At 37.2% G+C, this 18,840-nt stretch overlaps 3 protein-coding genes and 1 pseudogene across 4 annotated transcripts in view; 1 reads left to right on the forward strand and 3 right to left on the reverse strand.

Annotated features, from left to right (window-relative positions):
• Positions 1-2,620, reverse strand: part of LOC107745732 (mitogen-activated protein kinase 14A-like) — a 16,398-nt gene extending 13,778 nt beyond the window's left edge. The window contains exon 1 of one of the 2 annotated variants that reach the window (XM_016559681.1): positions 2,515-2,620. In XM_016559681.1, coding sequence (XP_016415167.1) covers positions 2,515-2,549 — 35 coding nt within the window. In that variant the 5' untranslated portion in view covers positions 2,550-2,620. Of the gene's footprint in view, positions 1-39; positions 469-2,514 lie in introns of those variants that run through there. The other variant, XM_016559683.1, reaches the window with a different exon arrangement.
• A 79-nt stretch (positions 2,621-2,699) lies between these two features.
• Positions 2,700-5,314, reverse strand: LOC107745734 (basal body-orientation factor 1-like). Its single transcript, XM_016559685.1, has 8 exons — positions 5,224-5,314; positions 5,051-5,116; positions 4,770-4,913; positions 4,602-4,682; positions 4,333-4,403; positions 4,050-4,194; positions 2,977-3,329; positions 2,700-2,856 (listed from the first exon to the last, which is right to left on the reverse strand). The coding sequence occupies exons 3-8, from the start codon at positions 4,899-4,901 to the stop codon at positions 2,700-2,702; spliced, it is 939 nt and encodes a 312-aa protein (XP_016415171.1). The 5' UTR covers positions 4,902-4,913; positions 5,051-5,116; positions 5,224-5,314.
• A 1,154-nt stretch (positions 5,315-6,468) lies between these two features.
• Positions 6,469-16,660, reverse strand: LOC107745735 (UPF0577 protein KIAA1324-like). The gene is made up of 22 exons (XM_016559686.1): positions 16,236-16,660; positions 13,915-14,035; positions 13,590-13,770; positions 13,167-13,314; positions 12,832-12,912; positions 12,636-12,741; positions 12,375-12,524; positions 11,730-11,818; positions 11,429-11,606; positions 11,116-11,244; positions 10,856-10,946; positions 10,597-10,702; positions 10,152-10,286; positions 9,772-10,035; positions 9,356-9,529; positions 9,084-9,234; positions 8,899-8,992; positions 8,648-8,749; positions 8,379-8,505; positions 8,091-8,269; positions 7,334-7,499; positions 6,469-7,185 (listed from the first exon to the last, which is right to left on the reverse strand). The coding sequence occupies exons 1-22, from the start codon at positions 16,341-16,343 to the stop codon at positions 7,117-7,119; spliced, it is 2,949 nt and encodes a 982-aa protein (XP_016415172.1). The 5' UTR covers positions 16,344-16,660; the 3' UTR covers positions 6,469-7,116.
• Positions 16,661-16,927: 267 nt separating this feature from the next.
• LOC107745737 (uncharacterized protein C1orf194 homolog) lies at positions 16,928-18,259 on the forward strand (annotated as a pseudogene).
• Positions 18,260-18,840: the final 581 nt, after the last annotated feature.

Below are 18,840 nucleotides of genomic sequence, written 5' to 3' on the forward strand. Positions count from 1 at the left end.
CACATCGTTCCGCCATCGAAACAACAGATACATATTTACCTAACAGATCCGTATGCACCAGAGCCGACGGGAGACAAGTTCTGATACCGCACAGGGACCTCCCATATTGTCTTGTTGACCTCCTGTCGATAGAAAGTGGGTCTTTCTTTCTGCGACATGCCTGCAGAACGAGCGCCCGAGGCGAGTTGAGACTTCTGCTTTCCCTGGCTTGCCTGCCTGTGATTCAAAGCGGTTGTTTTCGTGCAACAATCAAAAATGGAAAGTAAACGACCGATAAAGTCGAGCGTGCACGCGGGTACTAAAGAACGAACCACCTCGATGTGTTTAGTTCATGCCAGCGGCTCCGAATATTCTTGGAATGTGAGAAGTTGCTCGGTTCCGGGTCGCGGTGATTTCGAGCACTATCCCGTCAGCGTCTCTCCCTGCTGCTACAAATGAAAGTCACAGTAAAAAAAATAAAAAAAGCTAAGTGAGTTCCCAAGCGCGCCCCCTATGTACATATTCACAGGAGGAACACACAGATTGTTGATGTACTACAACGTTTTGTGCAGCGTTTAATGCAAGTCTCTGAATTCGATATTTATACCACCCTAAAACTTTTTAAGTGGTTTGAATTTTACTTTTAAATTTAATGCATAATAACATAAGAGAACATATTGATGTACATAATGGAAGATGGTGTAAAACTCACCAAGACATCATGAAGACTACCTATATTTTTAATTTGTTTTAATGGAATAATAATAATTATATATATATATATATATAATATTATAGTTATTTATAGATTTATGTTTACATTAAAACATACATTTTATTTATACAGAAAAGCATTCACTCAAGGTCACTTTATAAAAACATAAAGAAAAAAACAAAAATTATTATATAGAATCATGATATAAAAAGAAAAACAAACAATATAGCTACAGAATGCAGTAATGAGCAGAGAAAAAAGATCATAAATTAACACTGCACTGCAGGTCTGAACCTAATAGAGCAATAACAAAATAAATCAGTGGTTGGAGAAGGGTGAGAAGATATTTGTCTGAAGATGTGTGTTTTTAATTGTGCCTTAAAATCTAAGATCCATGAAATATATTTTGGAGATTTTACTGCATTGAATTCCATTACAGTCTTGTCCTATATTTTTAAAATGAAATATTTGAATATAATAGGCCTACTATATGAAAAGTTTTACAGTTAGGTGCTCTTAAGGACTGGTAGAACACAGGGGTCAGAGTTCATATTTGGCATTGGCATCATTATAAAGGTCATCATTATAAATGGTTATAAAGGTCAGGCTACGTTTTTCTTCAGTAAATCTGTGAAGGAAAAATGGTTTGACTTAGCACTTAAAAGACAGCAAAATAGCAGCAAAATAAAGCTGGAAGATGGGCTGGTTTCCTGTCAGGGAGTAAAGAAAACAAGAAAAAACAAAACAAAATATGTTTAATTGTAAAGTTGAAGAGAGCCACGAAAGCTACTTAGCACTGTGTTGTCTGTCACTACAGAAACCAGGACACTTTCACACAAGGATGAAATAATCCCTAAGCATTTGGGACCCTGAACTGCCTCAAGGAATTTGTCAAATTAGGGCTACACGATTATGACAAAAATCAAAATTGTCGATTATTCCCTTGAAATTGTAATTGCGATTGTTAATTACGATTATCACAATTTACATTGAATGATGTTTATACCATTGTTTGATGCAACTGCATGCCGTATTTTTATATGAAAATAAACAAGCTGAAAACACTCTAACTGAAAAACTTTGTGCTTTTCCATAGTATTAAGCCTCAAATGTCAACTAAACATCGGATTGGTTTCTTCTTTAAAGGGGTCAAAACTAAAATTAAAACAATGGAAAAACTCTTAAGATAACATGTAGAAAGAAAAAAACGCATCTTAAGCATGCAGAATAACATAAGTGGACTTTGAACGATTAATTGCCACTTTGAATGATTACATAATTGTGGCATCCATAATTGTAATCGTGATTAGAAATTCGATTAATTGTGCAGCCCTATGTGAAATGCAAAGAAATCCAGGCCTAAGAGAATCTAAATCTGAATTCTGGATGCTGTTTCATTGAGTGATGGAATGGCAGTGCTAAAAACAAATGTTGCAGTGCTGTTGTTGTTTAATTTAATTTTATTTGGTACTGTCATTTCAGGCAAATGTCTTCCATACAGAACAACAGTGCAATATCCAAATCCCTTTTTACCCATTCGGATCCTACGCACATTCCAATGGATATCACTTTCTGTGTTTTTAATGTTAATTTTTATATTTAATAATAAAATTAAAATAAATATTTTGGTTAACAATAACATTCAAAATAAATACTGAATTCCATCCAGTAAACTATATTTTAAAAATATATATAATTTTGTATTAATTTGTAGTTTTCTCAATATAACATATATAATGTGTGTGTATTTATATATGTGTGTGTGTGTATATATATATATATTTTTTTTTTTTACTTGTAATAATTATAAATCTATTTACCTTGTTTTTTGCCCATTCAATTTAACAAAAAGCATATTGAGTACACTCTCTTTCTGCTCCCATGTTAGATCAGAAATATCCACACTGGAGCTTTTCAAGTTGCTCCTAAAATGACACCAGACCATTTTCATCATCATAGTCAACTTGATTAGTGATGTACCTTAAGAGCAATTAGTAATTCTGCACTAAAAGCTCTCACACCATTTGTCAGCTTCTTCCAGGTCAGTCTGAACATCGTTGGTGCTGTGCGGGGCATTAGAGAAGGTCCTTATACGAGGATACTCCAACCTTCCAGCCCGAGCCTCATTCATTCTCCAGCAATATGCCTTCAGAGCCTCCTGTCTACATACAAGATCATCTTCAAATGCGTGAAGCACTTCCAAATGTGAAGCTGAATCTTCAAAATGCCCTAGTAAAGGATATTTCACAGAGCAGTGTTTAGTTTTCATAACTTGAGCAAACCTGAAGAGTTGTTGTTGTGTTCTTATTTCCTTCCTCACATGGTCAAGAGTTTCATGAAAGAAAAGCTCAAGTTCTTTACGCTGCTCGATGATGCTTTGAGCCAGCCATTTCACTTGGCCCAGCTCCTTTTCGCGGGCAGCTAGAAGCAATTCCAACCTTTCGAGGTCTGTGCTGTTGGCCTGCATGCTGACCATGGCACGCCGCTCCACCTCTTCTCTCTCCTGCTCAAACTCCCCAGACATGATGCCCAGAGCTTGCTCAAGTGTGACCAATTTAGCCCTCAGCTCAGAGATCTCATTTTGTTGGGATCTCAGCTGGGAATCGCTTTCTTTTCTCATCAGTTCATTCGTCTCCTGCAGAATGAATCAGTTGGAGAGTCAGTCTACATCACTGGACAGATGCAATGTGATGAAAACAATGGCAAACCTAAGCATCTCTGAAAGCTAGCTTAGTTGACTCTATAAAGCCTACTGTATCATATTTGACACAAATTTCTCTCTCAGTAAACGTAATTTTAATATAATAAGAAAATTCATATTGTTAGTAATATTTTAATATAAACACGTAATGTACTGAAGCAACTTAAGTTTACATGATTATCCATACATAATTTAAAAAAAAATCATTTTGAAAAGTGAGAATCAAATATGATACATCAGGGTTTTGAGGAACGCTTATTTGTACATCTTTCAATCATAATTGCATCGTGTTTTGCACACACAATAACTACAAAACTTTGATCATAAAACTAAGCATTTAAATATCATCTTACTAATAACAATATCGGCACCAAATTGCATATTTTTGTGCAGTTTGGGCCTCTGAATAAAACTGATGCATTCTCTTCCTTCTCGAGTGAGAGCTCCATAATCTAAATATATCACTATATCAAAAAACAAATATGCAGACTTTTTTTGTGGGTGGGGGGGGGGTCAGTAAACTCTTCCATTTCTTCATATGTCAGGTTTTACAAGGTTAAATTGTACTTTGATTTCATTAAGCTTACGCTTTAATTAAATACTCTATATAGAAACTGACTCCTAAAATTCCTGATTGTCTGTTAGTGATAGCCCCTTTAAGAGAGCAAGAGAAGCATTCTTCTCTGTCAAGGCTACATTGGTCCTCTTCAGTTCTTCCGCCTCTTTCACATAATAATTCAGTGCCTCATTCAACCGTACATTCTCCTTGAACACAGAATGTGATGCTGTACCAAGCTGCCTGTTGGGAGCAAAAACTGAAGATTTGACTCAATAAACACAAATGATACACATACAAAGGTCTTATATGCAGTCTTTAATCTGAATGACTGGAATGAGCAATGGATTCAATAATAGAATTAAAAGAATAGCTGCTCATGCAATAGCTTCATGATGCGCTTGCTCTGCAAGCTGAGTGATCTTTTGCTCCGCTTCCTTCTCAAAGTGAATCTATATAGAAAAATATACCGCTGACTGTTCTAGCGTGTATTTTAATGGCACTTATGGTATCTAAAGTATCTAACAATCCTTAACAAATGGATTTTAAATATGATGGTAAATGCACTTTCTGAAATGTTTCTATGCATAATCTATAATGTCTTATTTATGAATGGATGTATAAAATATTTTGCATCTGGGTTTTCTCACCCGTGCTGTGTAGAACTTGTATTCTGTTCTCGCCAGACTCTCTTGGTGTCCACGGTAAGCGATATAAATTTTTTCTCTCATCTAAAAGCACAAGAATCACTTTAGATGTTTTTATGCATCTATATTGCTTTCTACATTAAATAGTTATTAGTAATAACTGTGCAGTACACTGATTAGGTCTTCTTCCAGATTGGCCTTTATTTTGCGAAAATGCTTAATGGTTTTGAGCTCACCTTGCATCCTCTGGAAGTCACTTGACCTCTGCTTAAACCTCTCTTCTAAAGCATCAATCTTCTCCATGTATTCAGCCACCTGCAACAACCAGTCAATTGAAACGAATGAGGGGTGAAATTCAAGTCTTGCATGATAACAGCTTCTTGAAATTCAACTGTTACAGCTTGACACAATGCTAATTCATTTGGAAAATAACTCAGTATCTCAATGCTTACCAGAAGGTCTTTCTCTTGTAAAGCTTTTGCTTTTTCTCTTTTCAGTTGCTCTTCTAATGCAGCAATCTTATAGGAGAAAAATTTGTAGTTAATGAACAGCACAGGTGGATAAACTGAAATGTTTATCAGCCTTATAAATGATAAGAGATGTAACATAACGAAGGCAGACTAACCGTTGCTGTCTTTTCAAGGTCTGTTCTCTTCAAGAAAAGCAATAATATCGTTTGTGTCTTTCTCGGCTCTATATCGCTGGTTCGCGAGCTGCTCATTGGCTTTGGCGAGCGCGCGAGTTGATTCGCTATACTCGATAAACGAAATTTCCGTGACATTAAACTTCGCCTCCCATAAAGCAGCGTTTGATTTGAACTTTTCGATCTCTGACTCCCTGTCGGCTTTGGACTCCTGCTTACCTTCTTTCTTACCTTTTCTGTAAAGACGTAAAGCGTGAAGAAAATTAGAGAAAGCGAGGACGTCAAAGGCTGACTGTATAAATCGCCTGAAACGTCATCGTTCATCCTTACCCTTTTCCCTTGCCCTTGCTTCCTTTCTTTTTCGGCATCTTTCGGCGCTTCAGACAACTATCTGATGATTCTGGAGCTGCAGGGGCTCATATTATGGGCGAATTCCAAACAGAAGTGAGCATCCCTATGCCCTACTCCCTTCGAAAGGCCGAGCCCTTTGAAGTGTGTTCTTTTAAGGGTGTAGGGCATTACTGTCTCGTATAAGCATTTGGACCTCCCTCGGCGAAGGGATGACTGACCAAACGTTACCTTGACAACGCTGCGCGTGCGTGCAGCATTCAGCACTCCATTAGTAATTATTATTTTATTTAAATATTGTCTCACTGTGTCTTATTTACTATTAAACTTTTTCAAACTAAACATGCTTAAACTACCGTCTTAAATCATATTTTTATCACTGACAAAAACTATTTTGTATCAGATTAAAATAAAGACAAATTTAATCAGCCTACCCTACTTACGTTTGTATGTGAAGTCGAAATCAACCCCAACTTTGCTTTAAAATGCATCGCAAGATCTCCTAACTGAAGATCACATGATCACAAACGGAAATCACTTCCGTGAAGTGACCATCGCATGTTCCCTTCGCTAACGGACTTCTGGAGGGGGCCCTTCGTGAAGGGATTCAGTTGTTCACTTTCGTTTGGAATGTCCATACAAATGGCGTCCCCTTCCCGAAGTGCCCTTGAAGGGCGCAAAAAAAGCCGTTTGGAATTCGCCCTATGCTTACGTACGTTACTATGGAAACGGTCACTGAGCCACTGCAATGACAGACTTTATTACACAGCAAGATAAATTATTTTTAATAGGAAATAGAAGCTAGACATTTGCGTTTTTATTCTTGTCCTTATTGATATTATTTCTTGTTGTAGTTTGGAGTAATTATAGTTAATCTCAAGATTTAATAAACAATGGACACATTAGCTTTATCAAGTAGGCTATATTCTTTAAGAAACCCATTACAAACAAGATGGCATTTCCTAAAATACAAATAACATAACAAAAATAACAAAAAAGGTACGCACAACATAAATGCTAGTATGCCAAAACATTTGAACGCTTTAAAAAAAATGAAAAATGCAACATATGGCAAGCACTTGCAGGTGTAGCTCTCAACTCAAGAAAACAGCTCACTGGCCCAAATGAAGAGAAAAAAAAACATATTTGATATATATCACAAAATGGCGTGTCAAATAAATGCTATGCAAATTTTCCAGCATTATCTTTCACAAGCATATGTGTTTGGTATTAAAAAAAATGTGTAGGCCAATATACACAATGATATAGGTCTTTTATATAAAAAATATTTTAAAATCTTCTTATGCCAGTCTTGCCTCCGGTCTGCTGAATCCAGAGGAGATGCAACTGAAACAATCACAGGTTTATGAGGTGACTTGAATAAGGCAGAGTTGTTTTTCAATATTTTGTCTTTGCTCAGTCTCTTTGGGAATAAATGTATTGATGTTATATTGTCAAATATAGCGTCGAGGATGTCTTGTGACAGGCCAAACATTTCTTGCTGGCTCTCCCCATATCTGAGAAGATCTAGTTCATCTCCATCTCCTGTGCAGCTGATGATTTTAGAGGAACAGAATCAAAGCCATCTGACGTTCTCTGTAAAATAACAGAACTTTGTCAAGAAATGCCTGTTAATGCTAATATTATTGTAACATTAAAACATGTATAGTGTCCATTACATCAAGAATATAGCTATAGAGTTAATAGTACGGCCAAGCTGAAGTCTGTCTTGTGACCTCCTTACCTCTCTGGAAAATGACTTGATCTTAGTGAAGAAAGACTTCTTGGAGAGGTAGATGAGGTCATCCTCTGCATCTTCTCCCTCCATGATGGCGCAACTATCTGCCGCTGGAAGTTCACACTCCTTATCTCCTGCAGTCATCATTAGCTTTGAGTACTTATACTGCAGCCTAAAGAGAGGGCATGAATACACTTATACATGCAGCAGCCTTCATTTATCCCTAATTTATCTACAATTGGGCTTATAGAGATAAAAGAACAATTTCATATCCACCTTTGTTGTTCTTTTTGTCTAATTTCGTTGGTTCACAAAGTCAGTGTTGTACAGTACAGTTAGCTACTATGATTTTACACTTAAATTCATGGAATTATGAGATTGAGCACTACACTTTACTTTTGAGTGGAGATGAATAGATCAAAATATGTTATCAATATAGATACATGATATAGTCTTGGCCAAAGCCTAAAATTCCAGACGCAATGGGCTAAAAAACAAACAAACAAATAAATATTATTTTAAAAAAAAAGTTTAACAACATCTAGGTTATATTTTATTTTATTTAACAATATAGTGGAAAAAAAAACTTTTCTATCAACAATTTATCAAACTTTATGTACAATTTCATTAGACCCAATTAAGCCTATAGGTCATTTCACATGTATGCTGCTTTGTTTTCCACTTCAACAGTTTTATTACTAGATGTTAAAGTAACAGTTTTTGGTCTCATTTTTAAATATAACTTTCAGTAATGAACTCTCACTTGCGTGTCCTTTTCCAGAAGTAGCAGCTGATGGTAATGAGCAATATGGCGGCAACAGTTCCGATAGAGACGCCAAACTTCAGCCAGAAGTCTAGTGTCACACAGGCACTGATCTTTTGAGGAGGCAGTGACACCCCACCTGTACACCTCAGAGGTTGCTGCCACACATAAGTAGTCCTCTGAGAAACAAACACATTTAGCTAATAAATGGTAAAATAAAAACATTCAGTGGGAAAATAGTCTCATTCAGAATCTGCGTGGTTTATCATGATGTGAGTTGACATATACCTGAATTCCTTGGATACAAGCGCTCACAATCTCCTTAATGTTCCTCTCGGAGCAGAGAGGACAGGCATACTGGGAGCACCACAGGAAATGGAAGGAGCAGCCATCACAGGTGCCCTCTGAGCAGTTGCTATACCAAACGCACACACACACACACACACACAGAAAACAACCAATAAAGACCGATATTAGACAGACAGATAGATAGATAGACAGATAGATAGACAGATAGACAGATTGACAGACAATATGAAGCAATTTTCATATTGTACCTTGGAAGCGAAACATGGTTCTTCAGTGTTACAGTGGGATCACATCGGAGCCTAATGGAGGCAGATCTTCCATTTTTACATGCTTGCGTAGTTTCTCTAGATCTGTTGACACCATAATGGGAAGAATATCAGATAAGTCTGAACTAAATAAACTGAGATACTTGAATTTGAGGTCAACAAAAAGTCTTTGTGAAAACAATAAAAGCATTAGAATAAACTAAACACAGATCATTGTAAGCAAGTACACTCACTTGTAGTAGAATATGACATCAGGCAGCTCTGATTCAACAGGAAAGTTGCCATCCAATGATGAGATGTCATCAAATTTAAAGTCAGTAGTCACTCCTGAGTATAAAAATTTTACATTTGATGAATCCACAGGACCCACTGGGATATGTGTATTTGATAGAGATTTCAAAGCATTGGTAGCACTCACCGATTAAACTATCTCCAATACTGAAGGGCTGAGAGGACACAACACTCTGACCCCTGACCTCAGAAGGCACTACAGTAGACTGACAAATGTAGCCTTTTACATCCCTCTTGCTTTCAGTCACATTTTCCAAACAGGATGCAAAAGCCCTGTTCTAAATGACAGAAAGACACATATTAAAGCTTGATTCTGAATTTTTACAACTCAGACTTCACTACATACTTTACACTTTAGTCATTCATAAAAACTGAATGTGGTCTAATTTATTCTCTTACTTCTGTCCCACACAGCGCCACACTGAAATGGTGGAAATACTGCAGCCCTTTACTGGTGAAGCGTGGGCTGCTCTGGAAACCTGTGACATTTGCCAGCGGAGAGAAATCATAATTCAGCATCTCTCCTTTATGATGCAGTGCTAATGTACAGTCACTCATGCATGCAGAACGGCCCTGTGAACAGAGAGGACAAGCATATGTAACAGAAGTGAATATATATATAAAATAGTTAGAAAGTGCATGATTTGTGAAAATCAATATTTATATTATTTACAAATAATATAATTTGTACTATTTACAAATAGTGGGGGGGGGGCTGTTCACACAGAACATGTTTGTGGAATAGAAAAGAGCACATGGTCTAGAGACGAGTTTTAAAAGTTGAATTTCTTTTGTTTAAAAAAAATAATGCTTACTTCATTACTGTAAGTATTGGGTCCGCAAGGTATGCAGGCTTGCTTTCCGATTGGCTGCTCGGGCCTGATGATGGTATTTGAGGGACAGCTTTTACACACTCCAGTGCCGTTCAGCATGTAGTGTCCTGGAGGGCAGGGCACGCAGGCTGAGTCAGAGTCAACGGCAGCCAGAGCACACTGACGACATTCTGAAGACACACCCCCAATCATATTAGTGAGGTGAACAGAGTAGATCTTAGCATAGTCAGAGCTGTATTCATTTTTCTGTAAGACAGACACATAGCCATAGATCATCAAAAGCGTTTTAGAGTCTAAAACCTCAGTAAACAGTAAAAAAGTAAAAATCAAACAGGAAAGAAGAGATTGCGGTTTAATCTTACCATGCTGAAGATCCCAGTACGCTGAAAACCCCAGGTGAAACTAACAGTGTTGTTGCTTTTAATAAGATAAGAGTAGGATTGCTTCCCCATAGTGCCAGACCAACTCTCCACAATATTACTCCATTCATTTTGCCCCTGCGAGAAATGTCAACAAATCTTAGACATTAATACTCTGCAAAATAAGGCAAAAACATTATAATGATTGTACCATTTAAAAGTGTGGGGTAAGTAAGATTTAAAAAAATATATATAGTTTCATTCATTCATCAATGATGCATTAAATTGATCAAAAGTGACATTGAAGACATTTATAATGTTACAAAAGATTTCTATTTGAAATAAATGCTGTTTTCGATATTGATAATAATAACAATAATAATATGTTATTAAGAATAAAAATAATATGTTATATATACACAATGATATAAAATACGGCCGAACTCACTGCCATGAAATACAGTTTACAATCAGCTGTACACTTTGTTTCAAACACAAATGTTATTCTGGAAAGCTGAACTCTCTCATTGTCTTCACTCAGGGAATGAGGCAGGCTGGAAAAAGGAAAAAACAGAATATATTGAGTACATTTTTAGCCCGTGTTTACGTCTCTTGTATTAGCGTTAATGTTGATGAGGTCTTCATTTGATGTATTGAGACCATTAATACGATGCAGTTGCTGTTTGTTATCATATGTGTGTGCTCACCTGTATCCAGGTACTGTGAGCGTCAGCATCATGTAGTCAGAGTCCTGATTGCTTGGTGTGGTATAGATGTACTCACCTGCAACCTCCCAGCCTGTTACAACAAAACCCCAATAACTCACAAACATCTATGACAGAATGACTCTGTCTACAAAAACTTCACCATATGCCCTAATCAATGGCTCACTTAAAATTACATATCAAATTATATAAAATTTACATCAAATTGTGTGGAGAGCTAGTGATGAGATATTTAGGCCTACCTGTGCTCCTCTCAGTGCTGCTGTATTCTGAGCTGAAGACTGAACTCCTCATATTGCTGGGCATTTTGTTCCACCATTTATATTCAAAACCCACGACTGGTTCTGTTCCAGCGGGACACTCTGAACATTCTGAACACATGTAACATGATCATTTCTAATAGTGAGTTCTGTTATTGATGCACTACAATAATATATTAAAGAATACATTTAGTGTTATATACACATGTAGTGTTGTCATCTAGAGATATAACAGAGATGCATATGCTGTCATAGTGAAATCTTCAATTGTTGTCTGTTGGCTTTGTCTCTCTACCTGTCCCATTTGAATAGAAGCCATGTGGGCAGGGTTCACAGGTGGAGGTGTTGCTGGAGAAGAATCCTGGATTGCATGGAGGGCAGGCCATCATCTCCCCTGAAGCCGGAAGCTTCACTGCCCCCTCCACAGTCTCACTGCAGATTTTTGGCTCAATCCACTTATACATCAGTTGCGTCTAAAGAAAGAAAGTAAGAAAGATAAAACAGTCAGTTGTCAGCGGGAGATGTTGCATCAAATCAAATAAAAATAATAAATTAATAAAAATCTCTCTAGATTTGTTGGATTTTTTTTGTGGTACCTGACCACTGGAGTCACATGTTGTGTGAGTATAGAAGTAATCAGTTGTCTTGCAGGGCAGTCGCTGTAGACAGGTTCCAGATCCAATTCCTGGAGTAACACACACAGGAGAGAGGAAAACGCCCGTGGCATTAGGAAAAGCACACACACACTCATTTAGATAAAGTGATAAAACACAGTAGGCAAATCCCATAGAGTACAGGCGCTGGAGAGTGTAGGACATTTACATGAACATTTACTTTCATGTGCTTACATTTAAATGCTTGATCACATCTATGCAGATGTAACGTTCAAAGCCCTTTACAAGGCATTTGTTGGGTGACCACCAGTCATTAAAAATAACTACGCTTAAATGCACTGTGAAATATGCATTTTATAGTATATTCAATTCAATTCAAGTTTATTTGTATAGTGCTTTTCACGATGCACTTCAGGATAATTTATGCACCTACATACAATACAAATATGTTGTAAATATTCCAATAATTCACTTACACAAAACATCCTGTAAACACTCACATACATGTCTAAGTACAGAGGGAAAATAACACAACTATGAGCAGTAATGAATGTAAAATTATGACAATAGCAGCCGATGACTGACCTGAATTAATTAACATTGCTTTAAAAATGCTGCGACACACACCTGAATATTTGTCCGCCTCACAGGGTTGGCACGCAGTGGCTCCCTTATTAGAGTACGAATTAGCAGGGCATGGGATACAGTGGGCAGCCCCTGGTTTATCACTATAGGTACCAGGCTTACAGTAAAAGCATTCAGATGTATACGAGACACCTGTAAAAAAGGTCAAGTGCTATTTCTTAAGTACATTTTTTCATGCATTGCAAAAGTAATTCATGCCATCTTTTTTAAGGTAGTGCACAAATAATTGTGATGGATAAATACCTGAGATGGCAATGTTCTTCAGCAGAACCGGTTTGGCAGTGTTGGCAGCCAGAGAGAAACCTGTTGTTCTCCAGTACAAGACATTGTTACCACTACTCAGCTGTACCTGGTTAGACAGCAGGAAGAAAAGGTTTTGAGGCCTGAGGCTTCTACATTTGCTCTCAAAACACACACACACACACACACACAGACTTACATAATGATAATCCCAGTCACTTTCCGATATCTTCATCCAGCGACGTTGAGAGTCTGTAGACTGACACTGGTCATTCTGAACCTGTTAGCACATGCATATCATATCCCATATCATGCAGTATCTAACATTATCAAGGGAATATATCACCAGAAACACATTTGTGGTGGTAATAAAACTCAATTTATTCTTTTTATATTGCCTATTATATGTTATTTATATATTAAATTTGAAAAAATGCACTATATACAAATGCAGTTTAAATAACCATAATTTTCTTTAACTCTGTATACGTATATATTTGGGAAAAATGTAACTGGCGAAGCCCCAGTACTTACATAAAACTCAAAAAACATGTGGTTGTCTGGATAGAAGTATTGGAAGGACACAGATCCAGGCTTCTTTAGACTCACAGCGTAGGAAAGAGTTGAAGTGCACTCATCTGTGTTAGAGGCAATATAATCACTTTTCGGGATCCATGTTGAGCTGAACAAATGCAAGAGACACATGCAATGGGTCTCCATTAAAGCAAATTTCCACAAATGTCTATTCTTCAGTTTCAATTTAATTCCAAATAATTCAAGGTCCTGACTCGTCAAGCACTTTTATGTAAACATTCAGTGCATGCAATTACAGTTAAGTGAATGCTGAATGGCTCAACCACCCACTTGATCTTGAATTTTAAGCACTAACACCAATTTGCATATCCTGAATGCAGTAGCTCAGATTTTTCATATACTGTATATATAAGATTCACTCACTTGGAGCAATTTGTGAGAGTGTCTCCAAAGTTAATACTAATGCCATGGCTGATAAAGCCAGTGGGCAAAGTGTCCCACTCGTCAAAAGCAACACCAGTCCCAAGAGAATAGGTCCCTGCGACGCATTTCTGACACTCTTGAGTCCTCATGTCCAAAAATTCGCCGTCATTACAGCTAAACGCTGACAAAAGGGGAAAAAATACAACAAAGATTAAAGTATCTTAATGCCTTTCTAGATTTGAAAACCTTCGCCTGGTAACATAGCACGCTAGAGACCATTCTATTATTTTTTGTATCTAGTAGTGTGTGTGTTGTAGCTACTTACTGCAATGGGTGCCTTTGACTGGATCAGGTAAGCCAGTGCAGGTCTCAGGCTTGTTGGGTATCGCCACTCTCCATCGAGAGCCCAAAACATCACAGTCTGTGTACTCAAAATGGTAATCAGACTGCAAAATAATGAAACATATAACAATAACTGCATTGAAATGTCTTTCAGTCTCATTCATTTGGAAAATAAGACAAAACTAGGACCACTGTAAAATTGAGTTTTGTGCAGGGTAATACATTTATTTGCATAATTGGAGATATCAACCACATCAACCTCACCACATCAAGTCATCCAATTACTGTCAGAAAAAAAACATGGTTTGTTTAATAGGTGGTTACTTGCCAAATAAATAAATAAATAAATACATGAAAATAAAATGTTGACTTGAATTGGAATTATTTCATGTTATGTAATTTATATTATCATAAATCTTCCGCTAAGAAAAAAGCCTTTCATTACAGTACTATCTTACAGCAATATTAAAACTGCAGTGGTCCAAAGTCTGCCTTTAAGTGCTTTTAAGTAATTTTCACTACAGTTGAGAGCTGAGGTACACAACTTGTCATTTTGTGCTTTACAGACATAATACAAAATTGTAGTTACCAACATCTTGTTTATAATGTTCCTCTGGATTACATCTCCTTTTAAAATACTGTGTCAGATCAATATTTGCACAGTAGGCGGATCCACCCACTGGCGATCAACTTCAAGGAAGTCTTCGTAGCCTTGTCTAAACAGACAGTCTTTAGCAGGTATTATTTACTCACCATTATGCAAAGCGGGAGAGCCCGATAAAATAAAATATTGAGTATATATTAACATATTAACATCTCCAAACATCCTGTTTATCAATTTATCCTAATTTAACTAAGGGCATAATAACATGTGACAAGATACTTAAATGCTTAAAGGTGTGGTTTAAATGAAACTATTATTTAGACTCAAAGTGGTTTGTATATGTTAACAGCTAACTCCCCCAAAGAACAGGCAGCTGGCAAGAAACAAGAACCTGACTGAATGGCACCTGAGGTAATAGCAGACTTCACTTTCACAGAGCAAATCAGAATGACCCATGTGGAATGAAAGAAGATTAATAAGTTAATAAGACCTCAACATGACAAGTGGTCGTGCTTTCTTAAGTGCTTTGTGTTAGTGCTGCGACAGTTACATTTAGTGAGAAAGAAAGAAAGAAAGAGTTGTTCTGAGCAAGCAGTCCACATCATAATCCCCACATCCATATAAATGATGAAACCAAGAAACCAAGGCAACAGAACAGACTGACATTTGTTTCTATGGTGTCTCTTAGGGGTCAGATTAACTGATGAATCTCTTACTCCCACATAAAACATGGGCTGTTTTTTCCCCTACAAGGTCAATGGCAATTTTCACTTGGTCTATTTTCAGTTATATTTGCAATAATAAATTTTTTTTAAATTATATATATATTGCTTTTGTGTCAAAGAGTTAAAGTCAGGTATATCAGTTCAGGTACACCAACAGTGTTGCAGCCTTTTGTTGAATGACCATAACAGCAGATGCCCCTTTCACACAGTTCTCTAGGGCCAACAGACACACTTATCTGGACATGATAAGGTAAGTGTGTCACCCATTTCCATGATTATGCTCACTCTTATTCAAACAATTATTTTCTTGAGGGAAAGGGGACAGAGAGCTAAAACATAATTTCATTAAAAGTCAGCATATATCTTAAACAGAAAGGAAACAAGTTTACTGAAAGCTGACATATGTGAGCTTTTTATTAACAAAGAAAAAAATCCAGCCCACATGCCTTGTTTGCTTTATTAACTGATATGAGCTGTCAGGCTTCTTCTTCTTTTTTTTCATTTGTTCCTGGATGGTTTCAAATTTTGTATGGTTTCTTATTTGTGAAGTAAAGTGGCATCATGTGATGCACAGGCTTCACAGTGTGAAGTCTGATGATGTGTACAATACGATTCTCAGCATGTAATCAAATGATTTTTTCTACTATTTATGATCTATCTATAATATTTATTTTATAGAATGTACTGGCCTAGTCCTCCAGTCCTGCACGATAATGCTGGGTGTTTCTAATGATCAATATTCCAGCAGCAGCAGCATTAGCTCTCAAATGTGTTATTCTGTTAATGAGGGTTCAGCCAGAACAGCCTGTCAGCCAATAAGTTCATTACATGATGTAGTTCTAGCAGTTTTCAGTAATTAACAACATATTATAGTGCAAATCAAATGAAATTGCGTTATTTTAAAAGACTGCTGTAGTACCTCACACGTCGCCATCTCAGTAAATCTGTATAATGCACAGTAAAGTAGCACCCTACCTCTTTGCAGCTGGGTAATTCCGTTGCCTCCGTTAAAAGTAAGTGAAGCAAAAAAATGACAGAAACGCTTTGCGTTCCAACAGTGAAAACCACATGGCTTAAAAACATTTCTGTTTCCAAAAGATATGTTCCCTTCAGGCACGGCGTGTGACAGTAACAGACGTGCTGTTAATATTGCTGCGCTTTTATCCAGACACTCTTTGCACATGCTAAGCGTGTAATGCGCTCAGCTCTCCTATTGGTCAGTCTCTTTGGGATGAAGTTCCAACTTCCAACTGCTAACTTGTCCGTCTTGTATAACCACATGTCAAGACATTAATATTCGTTAAGACTCCAATAAAATAAAATAAAATAAAAACACACACACAAACAAACATTAAGAACATGACGGAGTAGCAAACATTAAAGTAATGATATGAGGTCTAGTGTAGCCTACATTTGGGAAACTCTTTTTAATGTTTAGCAGCAAATTATGGGGTTTTTGTAAAAAACAACAACGCGGTTAACTACCACCTAGTGATAAGGGTTTACACCAAAATGAGCTTGTCTGTAAGGCGCTGTGGTGCAACAGACCTGACGCTCACAGTTGGTCTCTAGGCAACGGTAGGAGGGACAACAAAGTTGCACGTAAAAGATCCCAAACCATCGATCTGTTACATTCCACAATACTCATTAGGATAAATTGTGGGAATATGCCACAAGAAGGAGATCCTTTCCCATTCCCGCGATATGAGAACGATTATACACTCACAGGGAGTGAGGAAATTGAGGTATTCAAATTATGAACTTAAAACTGTAACTGCTCACTCCTTTCTATTTACAGATCTAGTTCGTATGCTTCTTGATTATTGCCTACATTTTTATTCACGGTACATGATATTTCTCACTTTTTACCTTGCCTGATCAGAAACTGCCATATGACAAGCCCATCTCGCACAAAATGACGAACCCTGGAGGAGACTCCATAACACGACAACACAGGCCAGCCAGCCCGCGTCGAAATGTCTTTCATTATGATACTACAGTGAGTTGATATAACCTCGAAGGAGGATTTGAATTAGCTGATTACTACTTAAAAATTACCATAGGCAACATGAAATAAATAAAAACGGAAACATGCTATGCTTCAAAGCTCTGTGATCTTGAAATGTACTGACACTGCTAAAATGTTACAAGGCACCAAATGACAGTCTGGACATTCATCTAAATTCGGCATACGATCATCATCTAGGATTATTGCAAAACAAAAATCAAATCGTGACGCAGAAGGATGCATTGGATAATGGGTAAGACCGCTAATATACATATACATACATATATATATGCACGTATGTATATGAAGAGACAGATGCAAAAGCCTCTAAGTGCCGTCTGAAAATATATTGCAAAATTAGTTAGGATTTTTATCAGGCTCCTTTAAGTAATTTTACTTTAAAGTGAAAGTGAAATAACTGAACATAAATATAAGAGCTTGATAAAAATGCTAATTTTAGATGAAAATTTCAGACGGCACTTAGAGGCTATATATATTAAAACAGTACTTTACATGTTTAAGAATCTGCTTTTATTGGTACTTCAATAAAATAGACAAACAAACACAAACCGAACAACATGAGGGTTGTTTAGTTTGACGCCTCAGTAAGACTTAAACTCGCAGCCATTTTGATATTTCCACACGGGACACTGAAAAACAAATAATCATAAGATTCAATGTGTGAGACTGAAAACAAAGGAATGAGAGTGTGGGTCGACACCCAGAAGGCGTCTATATACAGTATTAAAGGGTCCATAGGTGAGATTTAATACACAACCCATAAGAAAGAGAATCTTCAAAAAATGCTACAGAATTTAACCAGGGTGTGTGTGTGTTTGTTTTTCAATCAAGAGTCTCATCACACCGCCTCTACAAACCGAGGTTACTCTCGTAAGCATGATGGCGGCTTTTACTCAACGTAACGCAATACAAATAGGAAATACAAGTGAAGATGAGCACCCGTATTTCCAGTCGGTTGTTAAAAAATGGGTATCAGCAATACCATGTACAAGAGCTTGAGAGAAAAAAAGAAACGTAGATATGCCGGTGTGTAACAGTTCCTCTTCTTTAAATGAATACAATAAGTTTGTCGTGCAGCTCCGTGATGCTCACTGACTTCAAGGAGTCACTGTTACAAGTTATGGTGAGATCAGAATCGCCGTTATACTCAGTGAACAAGCAGAGCATATCGGACCGAGATCCAGCACCCCTTTTGTTCTAGTATATCTGATCGATTCATCATTTCTTACCACAGTAACAACTGTGGATGCCCCGAGTTTAGTGAAAAAGCCTCACGATCATCGCTACAGAAGCTCACGAGTCGGTTATTATCATCTCTGCATCCGAGCAGGGCAACAACTCGGACCAGATCAAATAAGATCACGGTGTAGATTTTTTTTAAATTATCTCATTCACTCACAAAACACAAACATTCATGCACACAAACAACCACTCTCACACTCACTCCACACACACGCGAAGACATTCACTCAATGACCTCACATCCTGGTTGACGTCAATAAGTAGCACTTTGGAATCATGGGAAACGTGTAAACAGCCCTAAAAATCACA

The sequence above is a fragment of the Sinocyclocheilus rhinocerous genome, unplaced genomic scaffold (genome assembly GCF_001515625.1).
Source record: "Sinocyclocheilus rhinocerous isolate Xijiao unplaced genomic scaffold, SAMN03320098_v1.1 scaffold558, whole genome shotgun sequence".
Taxonomy (NCBI): Eukaryota; Metazoa; Chordata; class Actinopteri; order Cypriniformes; family Cyprinidae; genus Sinocyclocheilus; species Sinocyclocheilus rhinocerous.